The sequence below is a fragment of the Hakea prostrata genome, chromosome 1, assembly GCF_041222555.1.
Source record: "Hakea prostrata isolate BN-2017 chromosome 1, UWA_Hpros_2, whole genome shotgun sequence".
Taxonomy (NCBI): Eukaryota; Viridiplantae; Streptophyta; class Magnoliopsida; order Proteales; family Proteaceae; genus Hakea; species Hakea prostrata.
In genome coordinates this window covers 24626488-24651518 of record NC_142600.1, presented here as the reverse complement: position 1 = coordinate 24651518, position 25031 = coordinate 24626488, and the positions used below count along the sequence as shown (strand labels likewise).

At 39.7% G+C, this 25031-nt stretch overlaps 1 protein-coding gene across 1 annotated transcript in view; it reads right to left on the bottom strand.

The window, feature by feature from the left end:
* Nucleotides 1–1002: 1002 nt before the first annotated feature.
* HAG1 (histone acetyltransferase of the GNAT family 1) overlaps nt 1003–25031 on the bottom strand; it is a 93416-nt gene continuing 69387 nt past the window's right edge. Inside the window, exons 11-13 of the mRNA XM_089136519.1 lie at nt 18380–18473; nt 1899–2040; nt 1003–1809 (exon numbers count right to left, since the gene is read on the bottom strand). Coding sequence (XP_088992645.1) covers nt 1743–1809; nt 1899–2040; nt 18380–18473 — 303 coding nt within the window. The 3' untranslated portion in view covers nt 1003–1742. The remainder of the gene's footprint in view (nt 1810–1898; nt 2041–18379; nt 18474–25031) is intronic.

The window sequence follows — 25031 nt, the reverse complement described above, 5'->3', positions numbered from 1 at the left end:
ATAGAAGATGGATATTTACCTAGCAAAACAGTAGAAGCTGAATCCTGGGTATCAGAGGAGCTAGTGCGGATGGGTTGTTTCTACTTCTATGCATTTCTTGGCGTATGGGTTTTTTATCTGAGTTTCTGGGTTTGAGTTGGCGGTAAAACTCTTGGTAGTTGCAGAGTTATGAGTCCTCTATTGTTCAAACAGCTTTGATGCCAGGAAGAACATCTAGAGCCTTATGGAACTCCAAAATGACAACCTTGAATCCTACATTAGCCTCCCAATACTCGTGGTGCAATTGCACAAAACCAATGATATTACATAGAAACACCATGAAAAGCTTTTTCGAGTAAACATCAGGTAGTAGCTTACTAGAAAATCTCTCGAATTCTCTATCTAACCAGCATTATTTTCATTAGAGGGTTGGTTGGAACAAGCGAAGGTCAGCAGGCAGTGGTAGTAGTGGAACAAGGAGGAGGTGGACGGGAGTAGCGCAGATTTGGAAATTTGGGGATCAAGTGGAGTCAATGACTGAATTTTTATAAATTTGAAAAATTTTAAACCTTCAAATGTAAAAATAAATTTTTATATTCACCCACATACCTTTGCAAGTTTTACTACAATTGTTGGATTTATTTGGTCAAATCTTGACCATTGGCAGCAGCAGGCAGTTGCTGCTGCAAATAAAAATCCCTGGCCAGATCGTGAAGAACCGAATCATCAGGGAAATGAGGACTTTGAGTTCGAAAATTAATAAAATTTAAACCCTTAAAAGGTAAAAAAAGAAAAATATATTTTTTTGTAACAAAGGCGCTTTTTATATATAGGGAAATTGGGGTTGGGGTAATTACATATGCCGCCGGTAAGGATTGAACCCACAATCTCTCCACTGAGAGGTGAGTTCTCAACCACTGCACTATCCTTCCATTGGCAAAGAAAAATTTAAACCCTTAAAAGAAAAATATATTTACAGATAACTCCTCGTCAGTTGAATCTCAGCCATCCGATCATCTATTGATGATGTGGCAAAATTGGAGCTGTCTGGCTGCTGCCGCAAATAAAAATCCGAATGGGAGAAGCCTCGAGGGTTACAAGACGCAGTTTATCCAGCGCCCCTAAGGTCCTCAGTCGTCATTAGAGTATGCGAAGCTGCATTGAGAAGATCTGCATGTAGTTACGTACGGCAGATTGACCTGCCTCATCTTTTATGTACTCTCACTATTATTGAATGAGATCACTAAAAGAAGAAATGTAGGAGAAATCAATCTCTATTGTCGATGCCTTCAGTAGCTAGAGACGATGTCGAGTAACACGCTGCTGCGTCATTCTTCAACGATGGGTATGGTGATCGGAGTTGACATCCTAAAGCTACTAAAGGCATATGTAGTGCAAGATAATAGTGACTCAGAAACCATATCTTGCATTTCATATTCATCATCAGTAAATAACAATAAAAAAAGTACACATGTTACAACACGAAAACTCTCGCTTCAGGCACTCCATTTCTCACCACCTTCTATTAACTTGCTTATATAAAAAACCCTTCTCCCAACAACTACTAAATTAATCTACCTTCTTCCCCACTACATAGACTCACAACTACCTGACCGACCCTTGCCTGTGCATGCATATTACTAGGAAAGAAGAAAAAAAAAGGGAATGCAGTGGTGCGCCTACATGAACCGTGCAAGTTCTTAACAATAAGCTTGAACTTGCTCTTCAAAAACAGCTTCCCACCTGACAGCCTACAGCAGTTGTTACTGCTGAAGCTTGCTACAAGATTGAAGTTGAGCTTCAACTTTGTTTGTGAAAACAGTTTCCAGCCTAGACACCCGAGCAAGTCCAATGATCAGTAACAATACTGGAGAAACAAAATAAGGTAACCGTATTGGAATTCGAAGCACCATACTTACCTGGTTGAACATTTGTAATATATGGTTTCAGGTGAGTTATAGGTGCGTGCATTGGCAAACATCCTCTTGACATCCGCAACAAACATCTCAAATGTCACATAATACTGATCCGATTCCAGCCTCTTTGACATTGTCTTCAAATCTTTAATACCAAAGGAAGATTAAAGACGTGTGCAAAACAACTAGGATGGTTAAGTTATCAACTCCACTGTATAACTCAAAATATAGGAAATGAATTGAAGAGGAAAGTTGAAAAAGGAAAAGATGAGAGTTTGGTATCAAAGTTAATAAAAAATCAGCATAGATCATTATTAAAATTTGTGAGATAATTGAAAGGATTTCATGATTAAGAAAAATATTTGACCAAATCCTTGATTTAAAGCCTACTCATATAAATGCAGAGTGGAGAGAAGGATTATTTATTTGGGGGGGGGGGGGGGGACTCCGAGACAATTCTATCCAAAGCACGAAAAATTGTTTAGTTTATATAGCTTCATGCTTAAATGAAGGGTAAAGTAGAAATAACAAAAATAGATCAACATTTTTGCAGTAAACTTTTGTTAGGTCATGTGTTACTGCATTTACATGGGGTAAATATTGTTGGGGCAGCTAGGTTAGATCAGTTGGATAGCTTCTGAAATTTATACGGTAAATGTCTCCCATGATATCATTTTGCAATGTGATTTCTACATGATAAGAAACCCAGTTAGGCCTTGTCAGGCTTAGGTAACTCTAGTTCACGGGCCAAACTTGCATCCAATGATATCATTTTACAATGTGATTTCTACATTTCATTTGGATAGAATTTCAGTCAAAGTTAACTTCATGATTTTATTTATTCCAAGCATCAGTTATAATGACATAAAGAATGACCATCAAACGATTTTGTTGCCACATAGCTGTTGTAAGGGCAATAGTAGTAGTAGTAGTAGTTATTTTTATTATTGAGAGTAAATTGTCTTGTTGGGATCTTTTTTCTTGTTGTAATATTCCCACTTTGAGAGAATCTGTTATATTTTTGGCAAGTTTCTAGTATAAATAAAGGACCTGTTGTGTCTCTCAAACACAAGTTAGGATTTCTCCAAATCTTACAACATGGTATCAGAACCATCTCAGATCTGGAGAACCCTAAAAATATTTCTGACCACCACCACCACTTCCGCCTCTCTCTCCTAGCACCACCGCCCTCTCTCTCTACCCTTCTGCCACCTTTTAGATCCTCATACTCCATCATCTCCCTGTCCTAAGGTGGCCTAGAACCAGCGACACCTGTTCTGCCAGGTTCTAGGACAACCGCCACCCTGCCTCCTTCCTCTCCCATCACAACACCACAGCCCATCGTTGACAACCTGTGACTCCTTTAGAGTCACTGTCAGTCTGTCACCCTCCAAAACATCCTGTGGTAGGCCTAGAAGGTCTGTTTCTCACTTGCAACCTATCTAGGCCCATCGTGGCTTCCCGCTAGCAGTCACTTCTTTTTTTTCTTTTTTTTTTTTGGGGGGCTTTTCTACCCTGCGATCACATATTAAGCTCCAAAAACCCTGCGATAAGCTCTAAGAGTATGGTCTCCACTTTGCGACACTCCTAGGGCCATTGCCCTTGCTAGCCGTTAGCAAAAACCAGAAGCGATGGGCTCTAGGCCTCTCAGCTCACCTGCGAGAGCTCCTAAGGCCATTGCCCCCTTACTCCCTATATTCTGAAAATATATATATATATATATATATATATATATATATATATATATATATATATATATATATATATATATATATATATATATATATATCCTAAAAAACCTTTGTTCATGTCTTCTTCTTGGTGGTGAGCAGGGGCGGAGCCAGGATTGAATATTGGGGGGGGGGCGAATATGCCTAGGCCAATGTGGGACCCACCGTGGGTCCCATCTCATAAAATTGTATTATATTTTGACATGTGGGGCCTACATTAAAAATTTAGGTAAATTAATCTGAAATTCTAAGTGAGATTTGAATTTCCATTAATAGGAATGAAATTTTAGAAAAAAGTTTAAGGATTAAAAAAAAAATCAATGATTATGATTAGATCTGATAAAATCTATGGCTGAATTCTAACGAGATTCAAATTGCTATTAGTATAATCAAATTTTAGGAGAAAGAAAGAACAACTAAATAAAAATATATATATATATATATATATATATATATATATACTTTATTAAATGAATATTAGAAAAATCGTGGTGAATGTGAGAGAGAGAGGAATAATTTGAGAAAGAGAGTAAATACTGATAACTGTGGAGAAGATTTAGAAAAATTCCAATGTCCGCTAACTACTCCAATATTTTGTGAGACATGTGAGAAAAAAAAGAGAGAAGAAATAGGAATAAAAGAGGAGATTCATTAGAGAATAAATAGGAATGAAAATATGACAGAGAGAGAATATAGGGAGAAATTCATGGATCGTGAGTTAGTTTTTAATTAGAATTTAACCCTTTATTCCTTAAAACTAGGGGTTTAATGATAACCATCTGATTATGATTTAAGAATGACATTTGTACCCATCATTTATATCTTAGATTTTTATTTTTTATTTTTGGAGGGGGCCAAATAGTGGTATTTCACATGTAAAGTGAAAAAAATTAGGAAAATATGTAGGTATTTTTAAATTTTCAAAAATCCGGGGGGGGGGGGGGGGCATGGCCCCCTCCGGTCCCTCTGTGGCTCCACCACTGGTGGTGAGTACTTTTCTCCTACCAAAGGATCCGATTTGAGTGATCTAATTTTAAGATCAACTTTTGGGTTCTTTTAGTTTGTGCGATGGCCGACCAAGTTACCTCCGCCACTTTTGGCACATCTAGTATGGAGGATAGTCTCATTTCTTTTGTTTCTCGGGATCATGTTTTTTCTCCTTTTCAAATGACCACTGTTAAGCTTAATGGGACCAAGTATCTTCATTGGTCTTGATCCGTCTCTCTTGCAGTTGATGCTCATTGTTTGATTGGCCATCTTCATAAAACTTCTGTCAAGCATCTTCTCCTGGTATGGCTCAAGACAAGTGGGAGACTGATAAGTGCTTGGTTATGGGATTTCTTCTCAATTTCATTGACCCAATTATTACAGAGAGCTATATTCTTCTTCCTGATGCTGCTATGACATGAAATGTTGCCAAGAAGATTTATTCAAAGGTCGGAAATGATGCACAATGTTTTGAAATTTGATAAAAAATTTAACTTGTCTTAGTATTATAATACTCTTCAAGGCTATTATTAAAACCTTAACTTTTACGAGCATTTTACTCCATCTTGTGCCGCTGATGTTGCTGCCTCTCATAAGTGGGAAGACAAGCTTCGAGTATATAACTTTTTGGTGGGTCTCAACAATGAGTATGATCAAGTATGTGCTTAGATCCTTTCACGGGAGTTGTTTCCTTCTTGGGAACAAACTTATGTTACAGTTGACATTGAAGACAGTCACAGGACAACAACGGTGCATACTTAGACATCTGACAGATCTGCATTGGTGGCAGGTTCCAGCGGTAATAAGACCAATACAGGTGATTGTCTCGCACCAATCAAGTGTGAATATTGTGGTCAAAAGCATTATACCAAAGACAAGTGTTGGAAGTTGCATGGTTGTCCAACAAATTCCCTTCAAGAAGGAAGAAATGCAAATAGGGGAGGAAATTAAGCATCTACAAATCAAGAAAATTTTGACACCCTGAGTATTTTAGCACCTCTTTCCTCTAACGAGTTCCAACATCTTCACCAGTTGATGACCAAACTTGATGTGACCTCTTCGGTGCCAACTCCCAGTGCAAGGTGTAGCCTCTGCCATAGTTCCCCTTCTGATACATAGTCTTCCACAAGTATTTTCGATTATCACAATGTCATTTCAACTTTGGGGCAACCGACCATATGACTGGTTCATCCTCTTTGTTTTATACTTATCTTTCTATTTCTTTCATTCAGGTTGTTCAAACTGTTGATGGGTCTCTTTTTCCTATTTCTGGAAAGGAGTCCATTATTTGTTTGCCTTCTCTTACTCTATCTTCTATTTTGCATGTTCCTTAGTTTTTGGCTAACTTTTATCCATTAGTAGCCTTGCTCATTATATGAACTGCATAGTAACTTTTTTCCCTTCTCATTATGTGTTCCATGACTTGGAACAAGGCGTATGATTGGCAATGGAAGACAGAAGGGGGGTTTTACTTGTTAGATGAGTCTCCAACAGCTCTTTCTATGGCCTCTAGTTCCACTTCTCCTGCTCTTTTACTTTGTTATAGTGGCATCATCGTTTAGGCCAAGTTCTTTAACCAATTGTATCTAGGTTATTTATAAGATTGCGTTAAACGTTGTAATTTGAATGACTTTCATTGTGATGCTTGCATTTTATCAAAGCAAACTAGACATGTTTATCTAGTCTCTGATAATAGTAGTAGCATTCCTTTCACTATTGTTCATTTTGATGTGTGGGGTTCTTCTTGGACTATGTCTATTTCTGGCCATAGTGGTTTCTGACATTTATTAATTGTTGCACGTGATGTTTACTATGTACGTGCTTCCACAGTTTTGGGGTGATGCGGTCCTTATTGCAGCCTATTTGATTAACCAAATGCCTTCCCTTGTTTTGTAACAACATTTACCATTTGAAAATCTTTTAAGGACAACAACCTTTACCGTGCCACCCAAGGATTTTAGTTGTGTTGCCTTTGTGGGAAACCACCATGTTCATGGTATGTTGGAGCTATGTGGAAAGCGGTTATAAGTGTTATCACCCTGCTTCTCGCCGTTTCTTTGTTTATATGGATGTTGTGTTCTTGGAACAAGTTACTTTCCTTGTCCCTACACCTCTTCAGGGGGAGAATATTAGTGAAGAGGTTCCGATTGTTTTGGTTCCTCTGTTAGACATTTCTCCAAAGATCCCTATTAATGATCTTCCTTTAGAAGATGGAGTGATTGGACAGGAGCAATTGGTGGATGAGGTGTAGGGGAATCAAAGACCCATGAAGACTTATCAAAGACGATGCATATGAGAAGATCCCTCTCCTATGCTTTGCTTGTTGGGAGCTCCTGCTCCTAGTCCTGAGGTAACAGATCCTGAACCATCTCTTGATCACACTTTGAACTTGCCAATTGCATTATGAAAGCAGCCATGCACATGCACCAAACATCCTATTTCCAACTTTGTTTTATATCAATCCTTATCCCTTGAATTCCAAAGCCTTGTTTCCTCTTTGTTTTCTACTTCTGATCCTAACACATGGTAGGAAGCATTCTGCACTCAATCTGGAAGCAAGCAATGGACAAGGAAATGCGAGCTCTGGAAAAAAGGATGTAGGAACTAGCGTCTTTGGCTCTAGGAAAGTGGACTATTGGGTGCAAATGGGTGTTTGTTATCAAGCACAAGGTAGATGGGACCATGGAGAGATACAAGGCAAGATTGGTGGACATGGGCTTCACTCAGACTTATGGGATCAACTACCAGGAAACATTTGCCCTAGTTGCTAAGATGAACATAGTTCGAGCCATCCTTTTACGTGAAGTAAGAGATGGAGCCTACAAAAGCTAGATGTGAAGAATGCTTTCCTCCATAGAAAACTTCAATAGAAGGTGTATATGGATGTGCCACCACTGAGGCTCATGGAAAAGTGTGTAAGCTGAAGAGAGCTTTGTATGGGCTGAGCAGTTTCCTAAGGCTTGGTTTAGGAGATTCCACAAAGCTATGATTTCCAATAGCTACAAGCAAAGTAATGTTGGTGATACCCTATTCATTAAGGGAGAAAATTCCCATACCACAATACTCCTAGTCTATGTGGTGATACTGTGATCACAGGGAGCAGTGAGGAGGAAATTGCAGCCCTGAAGAGTTTTTGGGAACCGAATTTGAGATGAAGGACATGGGAAGCTTAGATACTTCCTAGGGCGGGAGTTGGCATATTCAGCCATTGGAGTTTCCCTCTTTGAAAGGAAGTATGCTCTGGACCTACTAGAAGAAACTAGAATGTTTGGGTGTAAGCTAGCAAAAATTCCTATTGAGCCTAATCTACACTTGAAGGCAAAGAAGAAGAACCAATTGGCAAGACAAGTTATCTAAGTTGGTGGGGAAGCTGATCTATTTATTGTATATCAGACTACACATCACAATTGCAGCCAATCTTGTTAGCCAGTATATGCTTGATCCCTGCTTCTCACACTTGGATGCAATGTATTGTATCTTGAGGTACTTAAAGGCTATTCCAGGAAAAGGAATTCTAATTTCAGCTCATGGATACTTAAAGATTGAGGCATACATAGACGCAGACTGGGCAGGGTGTCTGGATGATAGGAGATCAACCTCTAGATATTGTATGTATGAAGGAGGTAACTTGGTGTCTTGGAGGAGCAAGGAACAAGATGTGGTTGCAAGGTCCAGTGCTGAAGCTGAATTTAGGGCAATTGCTCAAGGCATTTGTGAGGTCCTATGGCTAAAAAGCTATTTTAAGAGCCTGGGTCAGAGTTGGAGGTTTCTATACAGTTGTATTCAAATAGTAAATTAGTAATCAACATAGCTCACAATCCAATACAGCATGAGAGGACCAAGCATGTGGAGATTGACCAACACTTTATCAAAGAAAAGATTAAGGTTGGAAGGATTTGAATCACCTTTGTTATCTCAGAAGATCATAGGGTTGATGTGCTTACAAAGAGCTTAAGTACCAAGATGTTCAGTAATATTATAGGCAAATGAGCATGACAAATATCTATACTCAAACTTAAGGAGGAGTGTTACAAGGCAATAGTAGTAGTAGTAATTTTTATCATTAAGGGAAGAATTTTCTTGTAAGAATCTTTTATTATTCTCTTTGTAATATCCCACTTTGGGAGAATTTGTTCTATATTTGGCAAGTTATTAGTATAACTAAAAGCCCTGCTATGTCTCTCACACACAAGTCAGGATTTCTCCAAATATTCCAACAATAGCATATTGTTGAGATATTAAGGCATGCTGTACTTATTTTTTGGATGAGTTGACCTCATACTTCCATTACTTGGAAGAGTAATTCTTTTAGAACCTTTTCAAGTGTAAGCACCTCTTAATCTCCTGTTGATGCAATGCTCCTTGCATGTCTTCTTCTTTTTCTATAAATTTACTTAATCATTGACCAGCAACAAGAAGACTTCATTACACTGCACGAAATTGATGATGAAATTTTGGATACCCAGGAGAGCAACCTGGGATCAGAATGACCCATAAATGAAGACTTTAGTGAAATAACCAAATAAAAATAAGAGAAATAAATAGATATAATTTCTCATATCTTTTGTATATTTGAAAGCCTCAAAGAAGAGATTGAGGAATCCAACGAAATATTGCAATACAGCTTCACCATACCATCCTCACATTATACAACAAAATTTGAACCAAATATGTCCCTTGAAAAAGTAACCCCTAACTTGCATTTCTAATTCTCATTGTAGCCTTCTGGACTACTTCCCGTTTAAAACTCTTTATATCACTGTTTACGAAATATTAATTTGAATCTAGTGTTATTCATGGTTCTGAATCTATTTGGTTTCACATCATTCATATACAAGGTTTTTAGAACTTGACATGGGCTATACCAAATATTAGACATGTATCCTAACGGATTCTGGACCTCTAAGGGAATATGCAACACTAATTAGGACAATACTCTGCCTAGGAAACATTGAAGGAAAGGAAGACAGCTTCTGGAGTGAGTTGAATAACCTGTAAACTGTAGTTCGAGTTATATGAATCCAAGATGTAATTGGCAAAGCTGAAGAATTGGCTAGAAGTTCATACCAACATTGCAACCAACTGTTGAGAAGTCAGGTAAGTATCCAGAGAAGATTTTGCAGACAATGGAGCTTTGATGTTAAGTCTCAAAGGTACGATGTTTTGAACCAATGGAGCTAAATGGCTTGAAAATCTGAAAAGAAGAGAACGAGCTTTGAGTTTACCTCTCTCTGTCTCAACTTGTTTTTCTGATGGAAACCACTTCTGAAGAATTTTGCTTTGCCGCCACTGCTGCTATGAGCAACATGAAGGGGTTTATCTCATCAAATCTGACAAATGGAGGCAGTAGCCTTAGGTTGAGACTGCCTTACTCCAGTGGTGACGGTTTCTGGTGCTGGGCTTGTAGGGACTAGTAATCCTCCCATGGCTTGGTTACCCGCCCCCAACTGCTCTGCTTTGTCCTAGTGTTTCCTGAATTTCCCAGTAGTGGGAACCAGATTGGGGGGAATGCAGCCAATTAGGGGAGCAATGATGAGGATTTGGTTTCAGCAAGAAAGTTAAGCACAGCATGATCACACTTACTGGAGGAAGAGAAGAATGACCAGAGAGAGAGAAGAAAGGAGAAGTTAAGAAAAGAGAATGGGAAAAAAATAAAGGGTGAAATGGCTATATAACCATTTAGAAGTACAATATGGCCATTTTGAAATTCTTTTTGAAAACCTAATGAGAAAACATTAACACAGTGGATGTTTTTCTTTTGGGTTTTAACCCAGACCCTTTTCGGAGGAGGTGCATGCAAATTTTTTAATTTTGGGGTTGCATGGAGTTTACTTTAACAGGATTCGCCACTTCCAGTTTTCCGGTCTATTTCCTATCAAGTACTGAGAATCCTTTCTAGGACTCAACCTTCCTCCTATCAAGTAAAGAAAAATCTGGGGGAAGGGTCTACTTCAAAGATGCAAATTTTCATTTGGTGCAATTGACAAAGGATCTTGAATGTGACTATTTTGTTCATGGGAAGTGATCATCTCTGATGCTTCCTGGATGTGAATTTACAACCCCTCCCCCCCAAGAGGGGGGGGGGGGGAAGGAATATATATAGTCGTGTTTCAGTTAGGCAGGACTGCCTTTGGGTCTGGAGAATATTATTCCACCCAACAGAAGCACATGGACGGTAGAAAAGTCCGTGATGTGCCCCACAGGGGTGAGGGCCAATCAAAAAACACACAACACCCAACAACAACGGCCCACACCCCCCCCCCCCCCCCCGGGGGCGGCGGGGTGTGTTTGGGTGGGGGGGGGGGGGGGCGGCGCGCGCGGCGGGGGGAGGGAGGGAGGCGCCCCGCCGGGGGGGTGATATAAAAAAAAAAACTTTTTTTTTTTTATTACCACACCACCCCTCCGGGCGGGGGGGGGGAGTAAAGGGGGGGGCACCAAAAAAAATTCTTCGAAATGACATTCGACCTTGGAAAAGGTCGATTATGGTCGAAATTACCACTGGATACTTTTTGATTCTTGAAAACTCAATTTGAGCCTCAAATGCACTCAAATTGATTTGGATTTTTGCATACTAGCTATTTCAAACATAATAAACACTATAATAACTACTAGTTTACTAAAAACTACTGAAAATGTAACATCCAACATTCCAAGTATATAGTACATGAATCGGAGAGAGTTGTATTGTTATTACTTACGTTACAACTTACAACTTACAACTTGCTTACAAGTCTATTCTATTCAAGCCTCAAGGTCTCCCTCTTCCGTCCGCACCCCATACAAATGACAATATAACTCCCATGATGTTTGCCCCCGCCCCATATAGTTTTGGACATAGTCAAAAACTGCACCTCTCATGTGGCCTCATCCACTGCTGATTCCTAACGGTGGGAGTTGTGAATCTCCAAAGGCTGGTGGTGGTGGGCCTTGTGGCTGTGGAATGTGTGGAAGATCTGCTCACAAATGAAAGACCACCCCGCCCCGGCTCTCGGGTAGGAGGGATAAGGATCGATAGGTCGCTGGCGACTCCGATTCGATGTGGGAGGGACACCATAAGCTCCATAGGCCGCTCCATAACCATAAGGCTCTGTCGTGGGACCGCCCGACCCCATCGAGCCGGGGGGACACCATATGGTCCATAACCATAAGGACCATAACCATAAGTCGACTCGGTAGAACCAATACTCTCCACGCAGATCATATGAGGACTCGCAGCCTATGCCATCCGGATCCTCTGGGTGGAGGAGTCTCTAGTATCATCAATGCTCATCGATCTCATGATCCCACCAAGCTCTCGCATCGGATGGACGGTAGGACCCATATGATGGCGTGTCCTCTCGTGCTCCGCCATGCTGTTTCCCCTTCCCCTTCCTCGAATATGTGAGGACATTTTTGCCTCGAGATGCGGCTCCCGTATGGTCCGAATCCCGTGTCGCGTGGGTGAGCCGCTCTCTCCCGTGAATCTCGGTGGTCGTCCTCCCCCCGCTCTCCGTCCGGTGGTGGTGGTGGTGGTCTCTCCTAGGATCGTGAATCCCGATCACGAGGTCCCACCCCTCCTCATCCCCTCCATCATCACCATCACCGTCATCATCATCACCATCATCGTCATCGCCGGAGGCCCGGTCACCTCTTCTCGGTGTCGGACCGAATCAAATCCTCACTGGGGTGGATGCACTGGGTGTGGCACGAAGGGACGGGCGGGCTCGCATGTGGCCTCCCTCCGGGCCTGGTCCCCCACATCAGCCCCCATCTCCTCTGCAATCCGACTTTGGGAAGACCTCCATCCTCATCCGAATCCGTCTCCACTATCCCCGATCCTCTTCGGGTTATCATCATCATCCATCTCAAATATGTCGGCCACTCGTATTGGTGCTCTCTCTGTCCATCCTCTGTCTAATATGATCCTCTCTCGCCTCTATTATAGTGTAGGTGACAAGGTCCTCTGGCGCTTCACCCCAATCGGTTGCGCCTCTTTGAGTGAATGAGGCTGAAGGTGCTCCAATTTCGCTCACAACCGTGGCGGAACATGTTTGGGAGAGCACTTTGCTTGCAATCCTACTCGTTGTGTGAATCACGTCCAAATTGCAACCACCACTCAGCTGCAACAAACATAGACTCCAAGTCATTTTAATACTTAAATAACTAAATTAAAGATAGATCATGAATATATAATTAAATGTATATGTATATGAAATAAATGAATGAACTTGCCTGGGGCGTTTCCTCCGTACGCCACGCGCCGAAGCTCCCGGGCATCCCTAAGCCTTTATCTAATATATAGAGAAACAATAACTAGTTAGGACTTAGTAGTTACTAGTTACTCTTCTAGGTTAATGACTTAGTATAAACCTACGAATTGTGATTTTCAATGATTCTAATCACTATCTCACCTCCATAAGGATTACTGCTTGTTTAGTGTATCCGGTTCGAACTTCTCCACTCTTTGCTCCATCAAATCTTGCCTCATCCCAATATTGTCCTTGTAATGGTACTTGGGATTTAAATAGTATGTCGTGTAAGAAAGTATGTCATAAAGGGAATAGTTAATGCTTAGCCTTAATAGTGTGATAACATAATGAAAATTAAATTAAATACTAGACTTAAGTACTTAACAACTTAACAACTCACCGCCTTATGCGGGATCTGCAACATAGACTCCCATCTCCGTTGATGATTTGAAGGACTTTCTTGTTGCGCGTGGGTAGACTCCGAGCAACTTGTCGCTTCATCCTATCTCCGCAGCAAATATGTGTGCTGAGTAGGTTTTCTTTGCTGATCTACCATCCTCAACACATTCACCACGCTCAAGCATCTTCACTACTATCCTCACATTGTGCCGAAACTCTCATCAAGGATAGTCAACCGAGCTCTCCTTCCTCCCACCGATGAAGAACCCTCCCGCTTAAACCACTCCTCCGATGCAAACATACTCCTAGGCCGTCTTCCTACTCTCAAAGCTCTGCGTGCTATCCAATTAGTAGCAATCTGGTTATGCCGGCCTCACTAACTCACCCCGACACTTGTCCCTCTCCTCATCCTTAATGCATGGTGTGTTATATATGAAGGTGCTAACATGTCGAGCTTGGTCCACCGTATTCTTCACAAGCTTGACCTTTCCAATCTCCTTCAACATTAAGTCAATGCGGAGCAGCACAAGGAGTCCAAAAGAGCCTATTCTGTCCATCCATCAAGGCATCAAGCCATCAATACAAAGTTATAAAGTGTACATGTATATGTGTAATGTAATTATATGTATTTACAAATGAAAATTAATACTATATGTTTAGACTTTAGATACCTGGAGTTCTCTTGCATCTTCAACCCTTTTCTTGTAGTTGGAGCCATTATCATCCAATTTGAACTACATTTTCCACTCCAACCTCCTTCACCACTTGCTTCGTAATTTGTAAATGTATTTTGCATCCTTCTTCTCACCGGATGCATCTACCGACTGAGGAACACTGTCCTCCCATCACAATTCAACATGAAATTGATGATGGACTGTCAGTGGGACCAGTCCAACCATCAGCCATCGAGTCACTCCATAATGATTCCACATGGGCTTTAATCCCTTAATGTATTCATTTATGTCCTCTTTATGCTTAGGCAAATACACATTGTATATCTCATATGGAGTGGGGCCCCGTACACCACTCCCACCCCGCCTATCTCGCTCAATCATATCTCCGTAGTAGGGCCCCCGAGCCGTATGTGCTGGAACACTATGGTAATGCGCCCATTTGGAGAAAGCCATCCCCACTTTCTCCTTCACACTCCCCCATAAGTGCTTCAACTTTCTCCGTTTATGCTCGGGCCTCGCAAATAGGGCCGGATCATTGCGAAGAATCTCAAGATCCGGATCTCGAGGATGTGCCGAGGAAGCTCGACCCCTTGTAGGGGCCCGTGGGATAGGAGCCTCCCGCCCGACACTCCGAGACCTCCTCATGGGGACTTGGGAGCCACCTACACCTCCCATACCCACCGGCTCTCTAGAGGACCCACAACCCGCACCCTCTCGTTGCCTCCCGATGTCATCAATCCTCTCGTTGCTCCCTACTCATCATCATCGCCCTCCTCGCCGATCGGCCTCCGGATCGGGTCACCGTCTCCCCGGCTCATCCCTACCATAACCCTCGGGATCCGGAAGGTCATCTAAGCAGGCATCCTCGAACTCATCCCTCTCGTGTTCTCTTCTCTTTCCTCTTTTGCTTTCCACCACTAATATATGAGGCCATTGCCTTCTGACCTCTATAGGCACCTTTGGGCACCCCTGTTACATCCCCGTTGCCACCAGCTAGAGGCACCTTCAATCTAGTGGCCCCACCTCCTCCTATTTGTTTCTTGCAGAATTACACTCACTCTTCCTCTTATCACCGTCGCTGGCCTTCCATGATCCCAAGCTATGTCCGACATCTTTAAAATAGAGTGCCTGATACAAGAAACACATACTAAGTATCTTGAAAAGCTCCACAATATGCTCCAAAAATGACATACATGCTTCTAACAAGAAACACATAAGTATTTTTTTAATATATAAATAATTTTAAAATATATAAAATACACACTAACTATCTTAAAAATATCCACAACATGCTCAAAAAATTGCATACATGCTTCCACTAATACTCTCCTATTTTTAAATTTAAAACAGAAATTAATTATTTTTTTAATATTTAAATATATTTTTTAATTATTTAAATATAAATACAGTAAAATTACATAATTAACAGAAAAAAAAATTAATTCAACACCATCACAGCAATATGGTGTCTCAACTCTCACATACATCCATTTGAAGCTTATACATGTACTATACATAAACATTTTTAACAATATACATAATTTAGTAAATAATTTTTAATAACAGAAAAATAAAAATAGTAGGAAGAATCAAAAAATAATTTTGACACTACAAATTCATAGATTATCACTCTAAAGTAAACATATATAAATTTGGAAGCAATCTAACATGATTTAAGGCACAAATGAAACAAAATCAAAAATGAGGAAGTTGGTTACTCACCTTGCAAGATTTGAGAAAATGCACAAATGGAGGAGCAAATCAAGTGTTTGAAGGAAATGGAATACTAGAAATTAGGTGTAGAAGCAGATGAAAACAAGAGAAATCAAAAAAATTCAAAGGAGGTCGTGGCTCCGTTGGCTCGGGTCTCCTCTTGTCCCGGTCGTGGGTTTTTATAGCCTCGCTGTCGTTCCCGTTGGTTCGGTCGTTCCTCCGCCGGGCTTTGTGCCCTCCACGCGGTTGGGGGGGGGGGGGAGAATTGATGGTTCTATGGGGTCAGTGATGGGAAATGGTAGGCATGAGCACTTACAGATTTTAGAAGAATAGAGGAGAAGAATTGCTGAAGAGAACAACACAAGAAGCTTCTGCAGGACCTCCTTGTGGTGGAGAATGCCAGAAACCTAACCGAACTTCCTCTGCTCTAACACCTCAGCAATATTTTTATTCACCAAAACTGATTTGGTTACAAGCATATGCTATGTATTTATAGCCTTTATTAGGTAACTCCTACTTGTATTCAACTTTGAAAAAAAAAAAAAAGACAACTTTTTAAATAGGACTTCAACTTACCTACTCCTAGGATGACTCAAATAACAAAAGAAAAATAACAAAACAATAGTATGACTAGACTCCTACTACATTTCTGGATGCAACTGGATGGCTGGACCTAACTGAACTTGACTAGGACAGCCTAAAATTACAAAAGTCAGCAATTCAGTAATTTAGCAGAAGTATTTCAAGCTATTTGGCTAAAAATGAAAAAAAGGAGAATTTTAGTGATTGCCGACCTCTGGCTAGAGATGAAGACAGATGGGATTCAAAATTTCAAACCAAATGTGATGGAACCAGATATTTCATGATGATTGAATGCGGATATCCCTAAACAGATACAGATGCAAAATGAATTCCGGCTTTTTCAACTATCCATTTACATCCTTGACTTGTTTGACTCAGACTCTCCTCCTGCAAATATGATTCACTCTCAACCATGTCTCATGATCCTCATTTTTCATTCCTTGGAACTAATTGAACCTTCAAAAAAAAAAAGGACTATCTAATTTATTTGTTGAATATGCATTCAGATTGGATAATTTTCCACATTATTCAAATTCTTCCTGCGTTATTCAAATGTTTTCTCCAGATAATTTTAAAAGGCTATGGACGCCTCTAAACAAATACAGATGTGAATCAAATTCGAAGTTCAAATATCTGGTCAAATCCATATTTCTGGCCACCAGAATTGCTCCAAAAGCAAAGGAGCTAATTATTTCTTGTGCAGCAATTTCAAACCTAATGGACCTCTATACTATGAGGTGGTTCCAGTATCTTGTTCTAATAAGTAGGGGTACTTATCTATTTATCTAATTAGATAGTTCTCATCAAAGCTACTTTTAGTTTTTCAGTATAGCTAGATTAGCTTTACCTATTTTAATAAGGTTTTGCTATTACTGTTAGGATTTTCCCTTATAAAGTAGTAGTTCATTCTTATCTACTGCACATCTCTCCTTTCTCATCTTTCAATCTGGTTTTTCAGATACCAAACAGATTATCCAAGCTAGATGGTATTTGCCGCCAACCTCAGATTCTGTTTTAACGATCACAGGAAAGAAAGTTCTGCTAGTATGAAGCTGCTGGCAGTTCTGATTTTCTCTTTTATTGATGATAGGGATCTCAAATTACTCCATATACAACCAGAAGATTATCAACTGTAGGGTTTTATTGACCCCCAAGAGCAGGTACACTTGATCTATTAATCTCCTTCGTCCAAGTCGCTGATGTCCTGCAACTGTCTTACCCCCAAAGGTCCACATTACACCCTGTTCACGTATTTTCAGCACCTTTCTTTTCAAACTTAATCTTCATTGACCATCAGATCATGGTGAGTTTTACAAGGCAGTTCTGTTCTTTATTAGAAGGACCCCGATCCTTATTTTAGGTCAACCCGACTTATTGAGATACTTATATTGGTTCATCCACAAAATCTGGATTTTTTTTTTAAACTCAAATATACTCATCTGGATTTTTTTTAAACTCAAATATACTCAGTATGAGTTGTTTTCTATTTATTTTCTGCCACTCCTGATGACTGATCATAAGCCTTTGACGGACTATTTCAATATCCAGATCTATGATGAACTGGATAGAGTTGGAAATTGTTTTTTTTTGTGGACCAAGGTGGTCAAGGGTTGTATCAATGGTAAGGACTAAGGAGAAGCTAAAATAATAACAGTCTGATCTCCCTTCCGCTTATCCCAAAGACCCCTACTGAGATAACAACATATGAGGACTGGATGATTGACTTACTGAGAACATACTCTCCTTATTACAGTATCATGGTCGTGGAATAGCATGGACCAGGCTACTGCAACAAATGTAGCGATCAATCCCCACTGCTAGAATGAGGGTGATCTGAAGTGCATCTACTCCCAAAAGAAGAAGGGGTTATGAGTTTCATGACTAGCTTTTCATCCTTAAAGAGGATGATAAGTCCTTGAATGAATAATTCAATGCTTTTTTGCAGGTGTATGAGAAGAACTAAATATTCATCAACCACTCACTACTAATTAGGAACAGTTATAACTTCAAGGGAAGAATATTAGCTTGCATAGTTCATGTCTAGTTTAAATTCTGACTGCCAGACTGTTACTCAAAAAGTCAGTAGCTTAATGGGAGAAGGTACCCACACTCAACATGAATAACACTAGTTTCACCAAAGAGAAGGAGATTAGTGAATATAATTGGCTTACCCATGGGATCTTTGATTATATCATAATAGTCAGGCACTTCACGTGCATCAACAGGCTCCTTGAATGGCCAAGCATCAGGATGATCATGCATTATCTGCTAATGCAAGAATGTGATTAAAATATACAGGGCGTCAAATATGGTAAGTGCGCAAATATCCATTCAACCATCCGTAGATGCATACAAACATTAAAAAAAAAATGATTAATGCAAACCAGGAATAAGATGCTGCTTCAATCCATATTATGGCTGAATGATCGAAATGATGGATTCCAAATGCAGCCCACATGGGGGGGGAGGGGGGGGGGGGGGGGGGGGGAAAGGGGAAGGGGGGGAAGGGGGGGAAAAACCCCAAAGAAAAAGGGAAAAAAAGGGGCCCGGCCCAAGAGGGGAGAAACCACGGCCCCGGGGGATTCTAAAGGGTCACCACACCAAATATATGTTTACTCATGCTAAAAGTATCTTATTCTCTACCACTATATGTTGCAAGGGAGTACATGTCCCACATGTACCATGCAGTACATGTGTCATGTATACATCTCATTTCTTATTTTAGGTTCTAGGAAATCCAATAATGCAGCTTTCTATTTTATTAGTTACTAATTCTGTGCAAGCATAACTGAGAACTTGGTCCCCAAGCCCAACTCTATCAGCCAAAAAAGATAATAATAATAATAATATAAGTTGGACCAAGAGTTCAACGAGTAAGTGATTCTTTTTTCTTGGTGCGGAACGTTTTGAATTGAAGTCATGTTTCAGTAGGGAGCAAGTGATGTAACCAGCCAGAGAGCCCAGGAGTGCCCGAAAGAAAGCCCAAGACCACTAGCATCTTGCGGCAATACCAGTGGGGGTCAAACCATTGCAGCAGTATTTTGGTCATTGTTGACCCATAATTCGAGCCCTATTTAGTTGGGATAATTCCAACTAATTTTGTGGAGTGCACACCTACTTTTATTTCCTAGTATGAGAATTACTTGAGAGTTATAGTTTGAGTAGAAGTTAGAAGTTAGTTGGGTTTTTCTTTAAGAGTTCAAGTAGGTGTCTCAGCAGTAGTTATAAATACAAGTCCATGGTTGTAATTCAATTCAGTTTTTGATGGATGAAATTATGAAAGTTGCAGACAGGAAGTGTGAAAGTGTGCTTTGGGGTTGAGAATCCCTGCGGCACTTAGTGTAGTTGATCTCCTCTCCAGGATTCTGAACAGCAGCCTTTGCATACGAGTAAGTCACATTCCAGCCTGTTGTAAGTTTATTATTGAAGGTGGATTTGTCTTATTAGGATCTTATATATATATATATATATATTTGGTAATATTCCCACACTGGGAAGATTTGATTTGTTCTATTTTTTTGGAAAGTTATCAGTATAACTAAAGACCTTGTTTTGTCCCTCAGACACAAGTTAGGATTTCTCCAAATCTAATAGCATGGTATCAGAGCCATCTATGATCTGAAGAACCCTAAAAAATTTATGTTCGAGCACTACCGCAACTTCCACCTCCCTGTCTAGCACTACTACCCTCCGCCTCTCTCTCTCTACCCTTCTGCCTCCTTTTTTCCCCCCCAAAACACCTTCACCTCCACCTACGGTGGCCTAGAACCAGCGCCGCCACTTATGCTAGGCCTAGGAGGTTCAACTCTCACCTGTGACCTCTCTAGGACCATTGATTCTTACCACCAAACCTCAAAACACCCTACCATTGCCTTTAAGGGCCATCACAGCAACTTGTGTGTCTCCTAGAGGAATCAGCTCCTTGGTTTGACAGCTTTTTAGCCCTACGATCATCCTAGAAGCATCGCCTGAACCCTGCGATCCTTCTTGGAGTGTCACACCTCCTTGTTGACACTATCTAAGCCTAACGATTGGCTCTAGGCCTCTTAACCCAACCTGCGAGAGCTCCTAGGGTCATCGCCCCTCCATTCCTTATATTCTAAAAAAAAATTTGGTCCTAATAAATCCTTTCATGCCTTGTCCTTGGTGGTGAGTTATTTTCTCCTACCAAACCTTTTTTTTTTTGGTTTGCCAACCTCGGTTTCCAAGGCTTTGCCCTGGCTAATCCGATGTTCGACTCGGGTCGCACACCTGGCTGTGGTGGGTGAGTCTACCAAACCTATTTTTAATAAGTGAGAGATGATCTGTTTTAGTTCCTGCAATGGCCCATTCAGTTACCTCCACTGCTTCTAGTACTTCTAGCATGGAGGACCCTCCCGTTTTTTCTATTTCTCAGGATCGTGACTTTTTCTCCTTTTTCTAATGACTACTGTTAAGCTTAATGGGACAAATTATCCTCCCTGGTCTGGATCTATTTCTATTGCGGTCAATGCTCGTGATTTGACTGGCTATCTTCATAAAACTTTTGTTAAACCCTATTCTCCAAGTACAACTCAAGACAAGTGGGAAACTAGTGAATGCTTAAATATGAGGTTTCTTCTCAATTCCATTGAACCAAGTATTGTAGAGAGTTACCTTCTTCTTCCTGATGTTGCTACAATTTAAAACTGGACACTTTTGCCTAGAAATTGGAACTTCAATTTCGGGCCTCGTATGGACTCAAAATGATTTGGATTTCTGCATACTACCTATTTCAAGCATAATAAACACAACGGAACTAGTATTTTGTAAAAAAAATAAAAAAATCATTGAAAATTTATCATTCAAGTATAATAACAAACGACTAGTTTCGACATGTGCAAACTGTATTGCATACAACCATAGAATCATCATCATACATGAATTGTTTGGCAGAATGGTTACATATACAACAAGTAAACAAAATAAAATGACCAACTAGATAAAGTGATGGTGTCTCACATATATTAAGTTGAAGCCTATATAATCATATATACTTAAAATAAAAATACATAATTTTAAAAAATAATTATTAAAATCAGAAAATGAAAAAATGGTAGTAAATAATAAAAAGATAAGTTTAACAAAACACAATCATAGTCTTAGGCTAAACATATATTAATTTCAAGGCAATACAAGATCATTTAAGGCATGAACAAAACAAAAATAAAAAAAGGGGAAGTTTGGAACTGTTGGGTATGGTTCATGCTTCACATTCTATTGTTGTCGGAGTTTCCTTTGTAGCTATTGTGGCTTAGGAGGTGTTGGAGGCAAAAAATGAGCAAAAGAGGTGATTGAAGGTAAAGGAATTGTGGAAATTAGGGGAAAATGGGATAGAAATCAACAAAAACTAAGGAAAAACAAGTTGGAATATTGAAATGGTTGAAATTTAGGTTGAAACCTCCGAAATGGTCGAAATCTCCGAAATTTCGATTGAAATTTAACACTTTTCCGAAATAATTGGAATTTCGTTTCATTTTTAAAAAATGTTGACATTTCAACCGAAATTTCGACAATTTTGGTCAAATTTTCTTCTATGCTTCCTGGTCTAGATGAGGTGTCAGTTCAGTTTAGTTTCCACCAATACAAGTCTATCATTAGCGGAACAAACAAAAAAATTCAGATGGTACAATAGTTGATATCACTTATTTTACACATCCTCCTCCATGTCTGGTAGTATTGAAAATCTTCATTGCTTTGAGGAAAGTGAAGTATTCTTATTCCCAACATTCCAATGTTGTGTATCCTATTTCTCATTATGTTACTACCCTTTACTTGTGGGTTCACTATCGTACCCTTGCCACATCTTTGTCTTCTATTATTGTTCCATCCACATACTCTGAGGCTCTCTTTGATTTAGGTTGGAAAGCTGCTATGGAGTTTGAATTTCAAGCTCTACATTCAAGGAATAATTGGACTCTTGTGGATTTGCCTCCAAGTTAGAACCCTGTTAGATGTTGTTGGGTATTTGCAACTAAATATAAGTTTGATGGATCTGTGGAGTGCCTTAAAGCATGACTGGTTGCAAAGGGGTATAATCAAACTTGTGGTGTAGATTTTTTTGAAACTTTTTTCCCCAGTAGCTCGTTTGAATTTTGTGTGCATTTTATTGTCATTGGTGGTTAACTTAGAATTGCCTCTTCATCAATTAGATGTCAAAAGTGCTTTTTTGTATGGAGACTTGGTTGAAGAAGTGTAAATGGAGCAACCTCTTGGATTTGTTGCACAAGGAGGGATTCCACTAAAGTGTGTCGACTTCATAAGTCAATCTATAGATTGAAATAGTCACCAAAAGAATGGTTTGAAAAGTTCAACTCAGTACTGTTTGAAGTGGGATTTTCCCAGTGTTATTCGGATCATTCTATATTTGTAAGAAAGACAAAGTCTAGAATTGTGATACTAATTGTTTGTGGATGACATAATTGTTTCTTGGAGTAATAATGTAGGCATTGATAAAGTAAAGAATTTTTTTGAGTACCCAGCTCTAAATAAAGGGCTCGGGGCATTTGCAATATTTTCTTGAAATTCTTCGAAGCATTAACAGGATTAGCCTTTTTTTAGCGAATGTAAGTGCCAGACTTACTAAGAGAAACGTGCACACTTGAATGTAACCTGTTGATTCACGCATGGACCCTCATCTCAAACTCACCAAGGATGAAGAAGAGGATTTTGCAAATCCCCAGAGATACAAACGGTTGGCAGGGAAGCTTATATATCTTATTGTGACTTGTCCATACTTGTCATATATTGTAGGTGTTGTTAGCTAGTTCATGCACTCACCTAAGAAGTTTCACTGGTATACTGTGATGTGTATCGTGCAGTATTTGAAAAAGGCTCCAAGAAAAGGGCTTGTGTACAAGAGAAATTCTCATCTAAAGTTGTGTGCTTATTCAGATGCGGATTGGGCAAGATCACTAGATGGTTGAAGATAAACTTCTAGTTATTGTACTTTCCTTGGAGGGAATTTGGTCACTTAGAGGAGTAAGAAACAAATTATAATAGCTCAGTCTAGTGCTGAAGCAGAATATTGTGCTATGGCTCACACAGTGTCTGAAATTTTTTGGGTCAAGCCCCTCCTGAAAGAATCTAGGATTGAAGTTGGACATTCAATTGATATGTTTTGTGATAATCATGCAACAATTTACATTGACAATAATCCAGTAATTCACGAGAGGACCAAACACATGGAGGTGGATTTGCATTTTGTGCGAAATGCAGTCATGAGAAGAGTTATTGCTACAACATATGTTACTTATGCTGAACAAGTTGGAGACATCTTCACTAAGTCCTTACTTGGTCCAACTTTTGTGGATGGATGCCACAAGCTAGGAGTTGGTGATCAATACTCTCTAGCTTGAGGGGGAAGGGTGTTGCAATAGTTGAGTGGACTCTTGGAGAGAGCAAGCTCTCACAGACTTAGAAATTGCTGCTTAGGAGAACAAGCTGTTAAAAAGTTAGAAAGTCCCTAATTTTCAACTTGATTTAGTTTCATGTTATCTTTCCTTTTTGGGGATAGTTTTAGAGTCTTAGAAAATTAGTATTTATATTTGGAATGTACTCAAAATTATTAAGTTGGAGTCCCATCGATATTGGGACGTAGTGCTGTACTTTTCAACTATAAATAAAAAGTTAAGAGGGCAGAGACGACCTCATTCTCTTTTCTCTTCTTCTTCTTCAGTGTCTTTAACCTCATCTTCTAATCTGTGGCTGCACCTCAGTAGTAGGTTCCAGCTTGTTATACAGTGTAATTTGCATTAGTAGTCATGGTTTTCAAAACATCTACCTAGGTGGCAAGGCGGTTTTTCAACCACCTTATCTGCCACTGCTTTGTTGACAAGCATTTTTTTTCAGCCGCTTTGTCGCCTTATTGCCACTTAAATGCCAAAGTGGTCGCTTTTTGACATTTTGTACATAATAATTTTTTCCTTTTTTTTTTTTAATCAAATTTTATTCACCAAAGATGAATCATTGTATGGACAAGCCACTTATTTGGCATTTACATTATCATAGAGGTAAGTAAAAATGTAAAATTACAACTTTCATTTTCATACTTATAATTTGACATAGTTCAATCATATGTTATGATGCTTGATGAGATGAACTTATGTTTGTGTTCTTTTTTGGATAATTTTTCATAATTATGATTCTTGAATACTTTTTTTTTTTTTTTGGATGATTGTGATTCTTGAATGTTTGTTTAGCTTATAATAGAAATTCATCAATTTAAAAGTAGTTGTATTGAAAAAATTTGCCCCAACCGCTTTGGTTGCTTTATTGCCGCCTAGGCGCCATTTTGTCACCTAATCACCTAAGTGGAGCCCCAATCACTTGGGTCGCTTTGCCGACTTGACAACCATCTTAGTAGTAGCCTGACTATTGCCCTTGCTACCATTGCCATATTCTCAAGTAGCTTCAAAATCTGCAGGCTAGCCATGTAGCTTCCAGCAAGTGGCCAAGGTATGTCAAAGCTTGCCACAATGTACACTCGAGAGGCTCTACGAAAGAGAGTGAGGTTTCAATAGAGGCAGTATGCAAACCATATTTAGTAAGCTGATTGATCAACAGGAGAAGGATGAAGCATGGTGGACATGTTGACTGCAGTAACCAGGAAAAAGAAATATCAGGACAATGCTACTGAGTGGACAAATCAGAAGTGATACAGATATCCTGTGAGAGATTGAACCCACAGACTCAACCATCAGAATTGGCCAAAATTGAACCGAGTCCCTCTATGCTAATGAGCAAGATGTCCTCCAACAGACAGAAAATTATGATGAACTGATATAGAACCCTAATTCGGTAGGG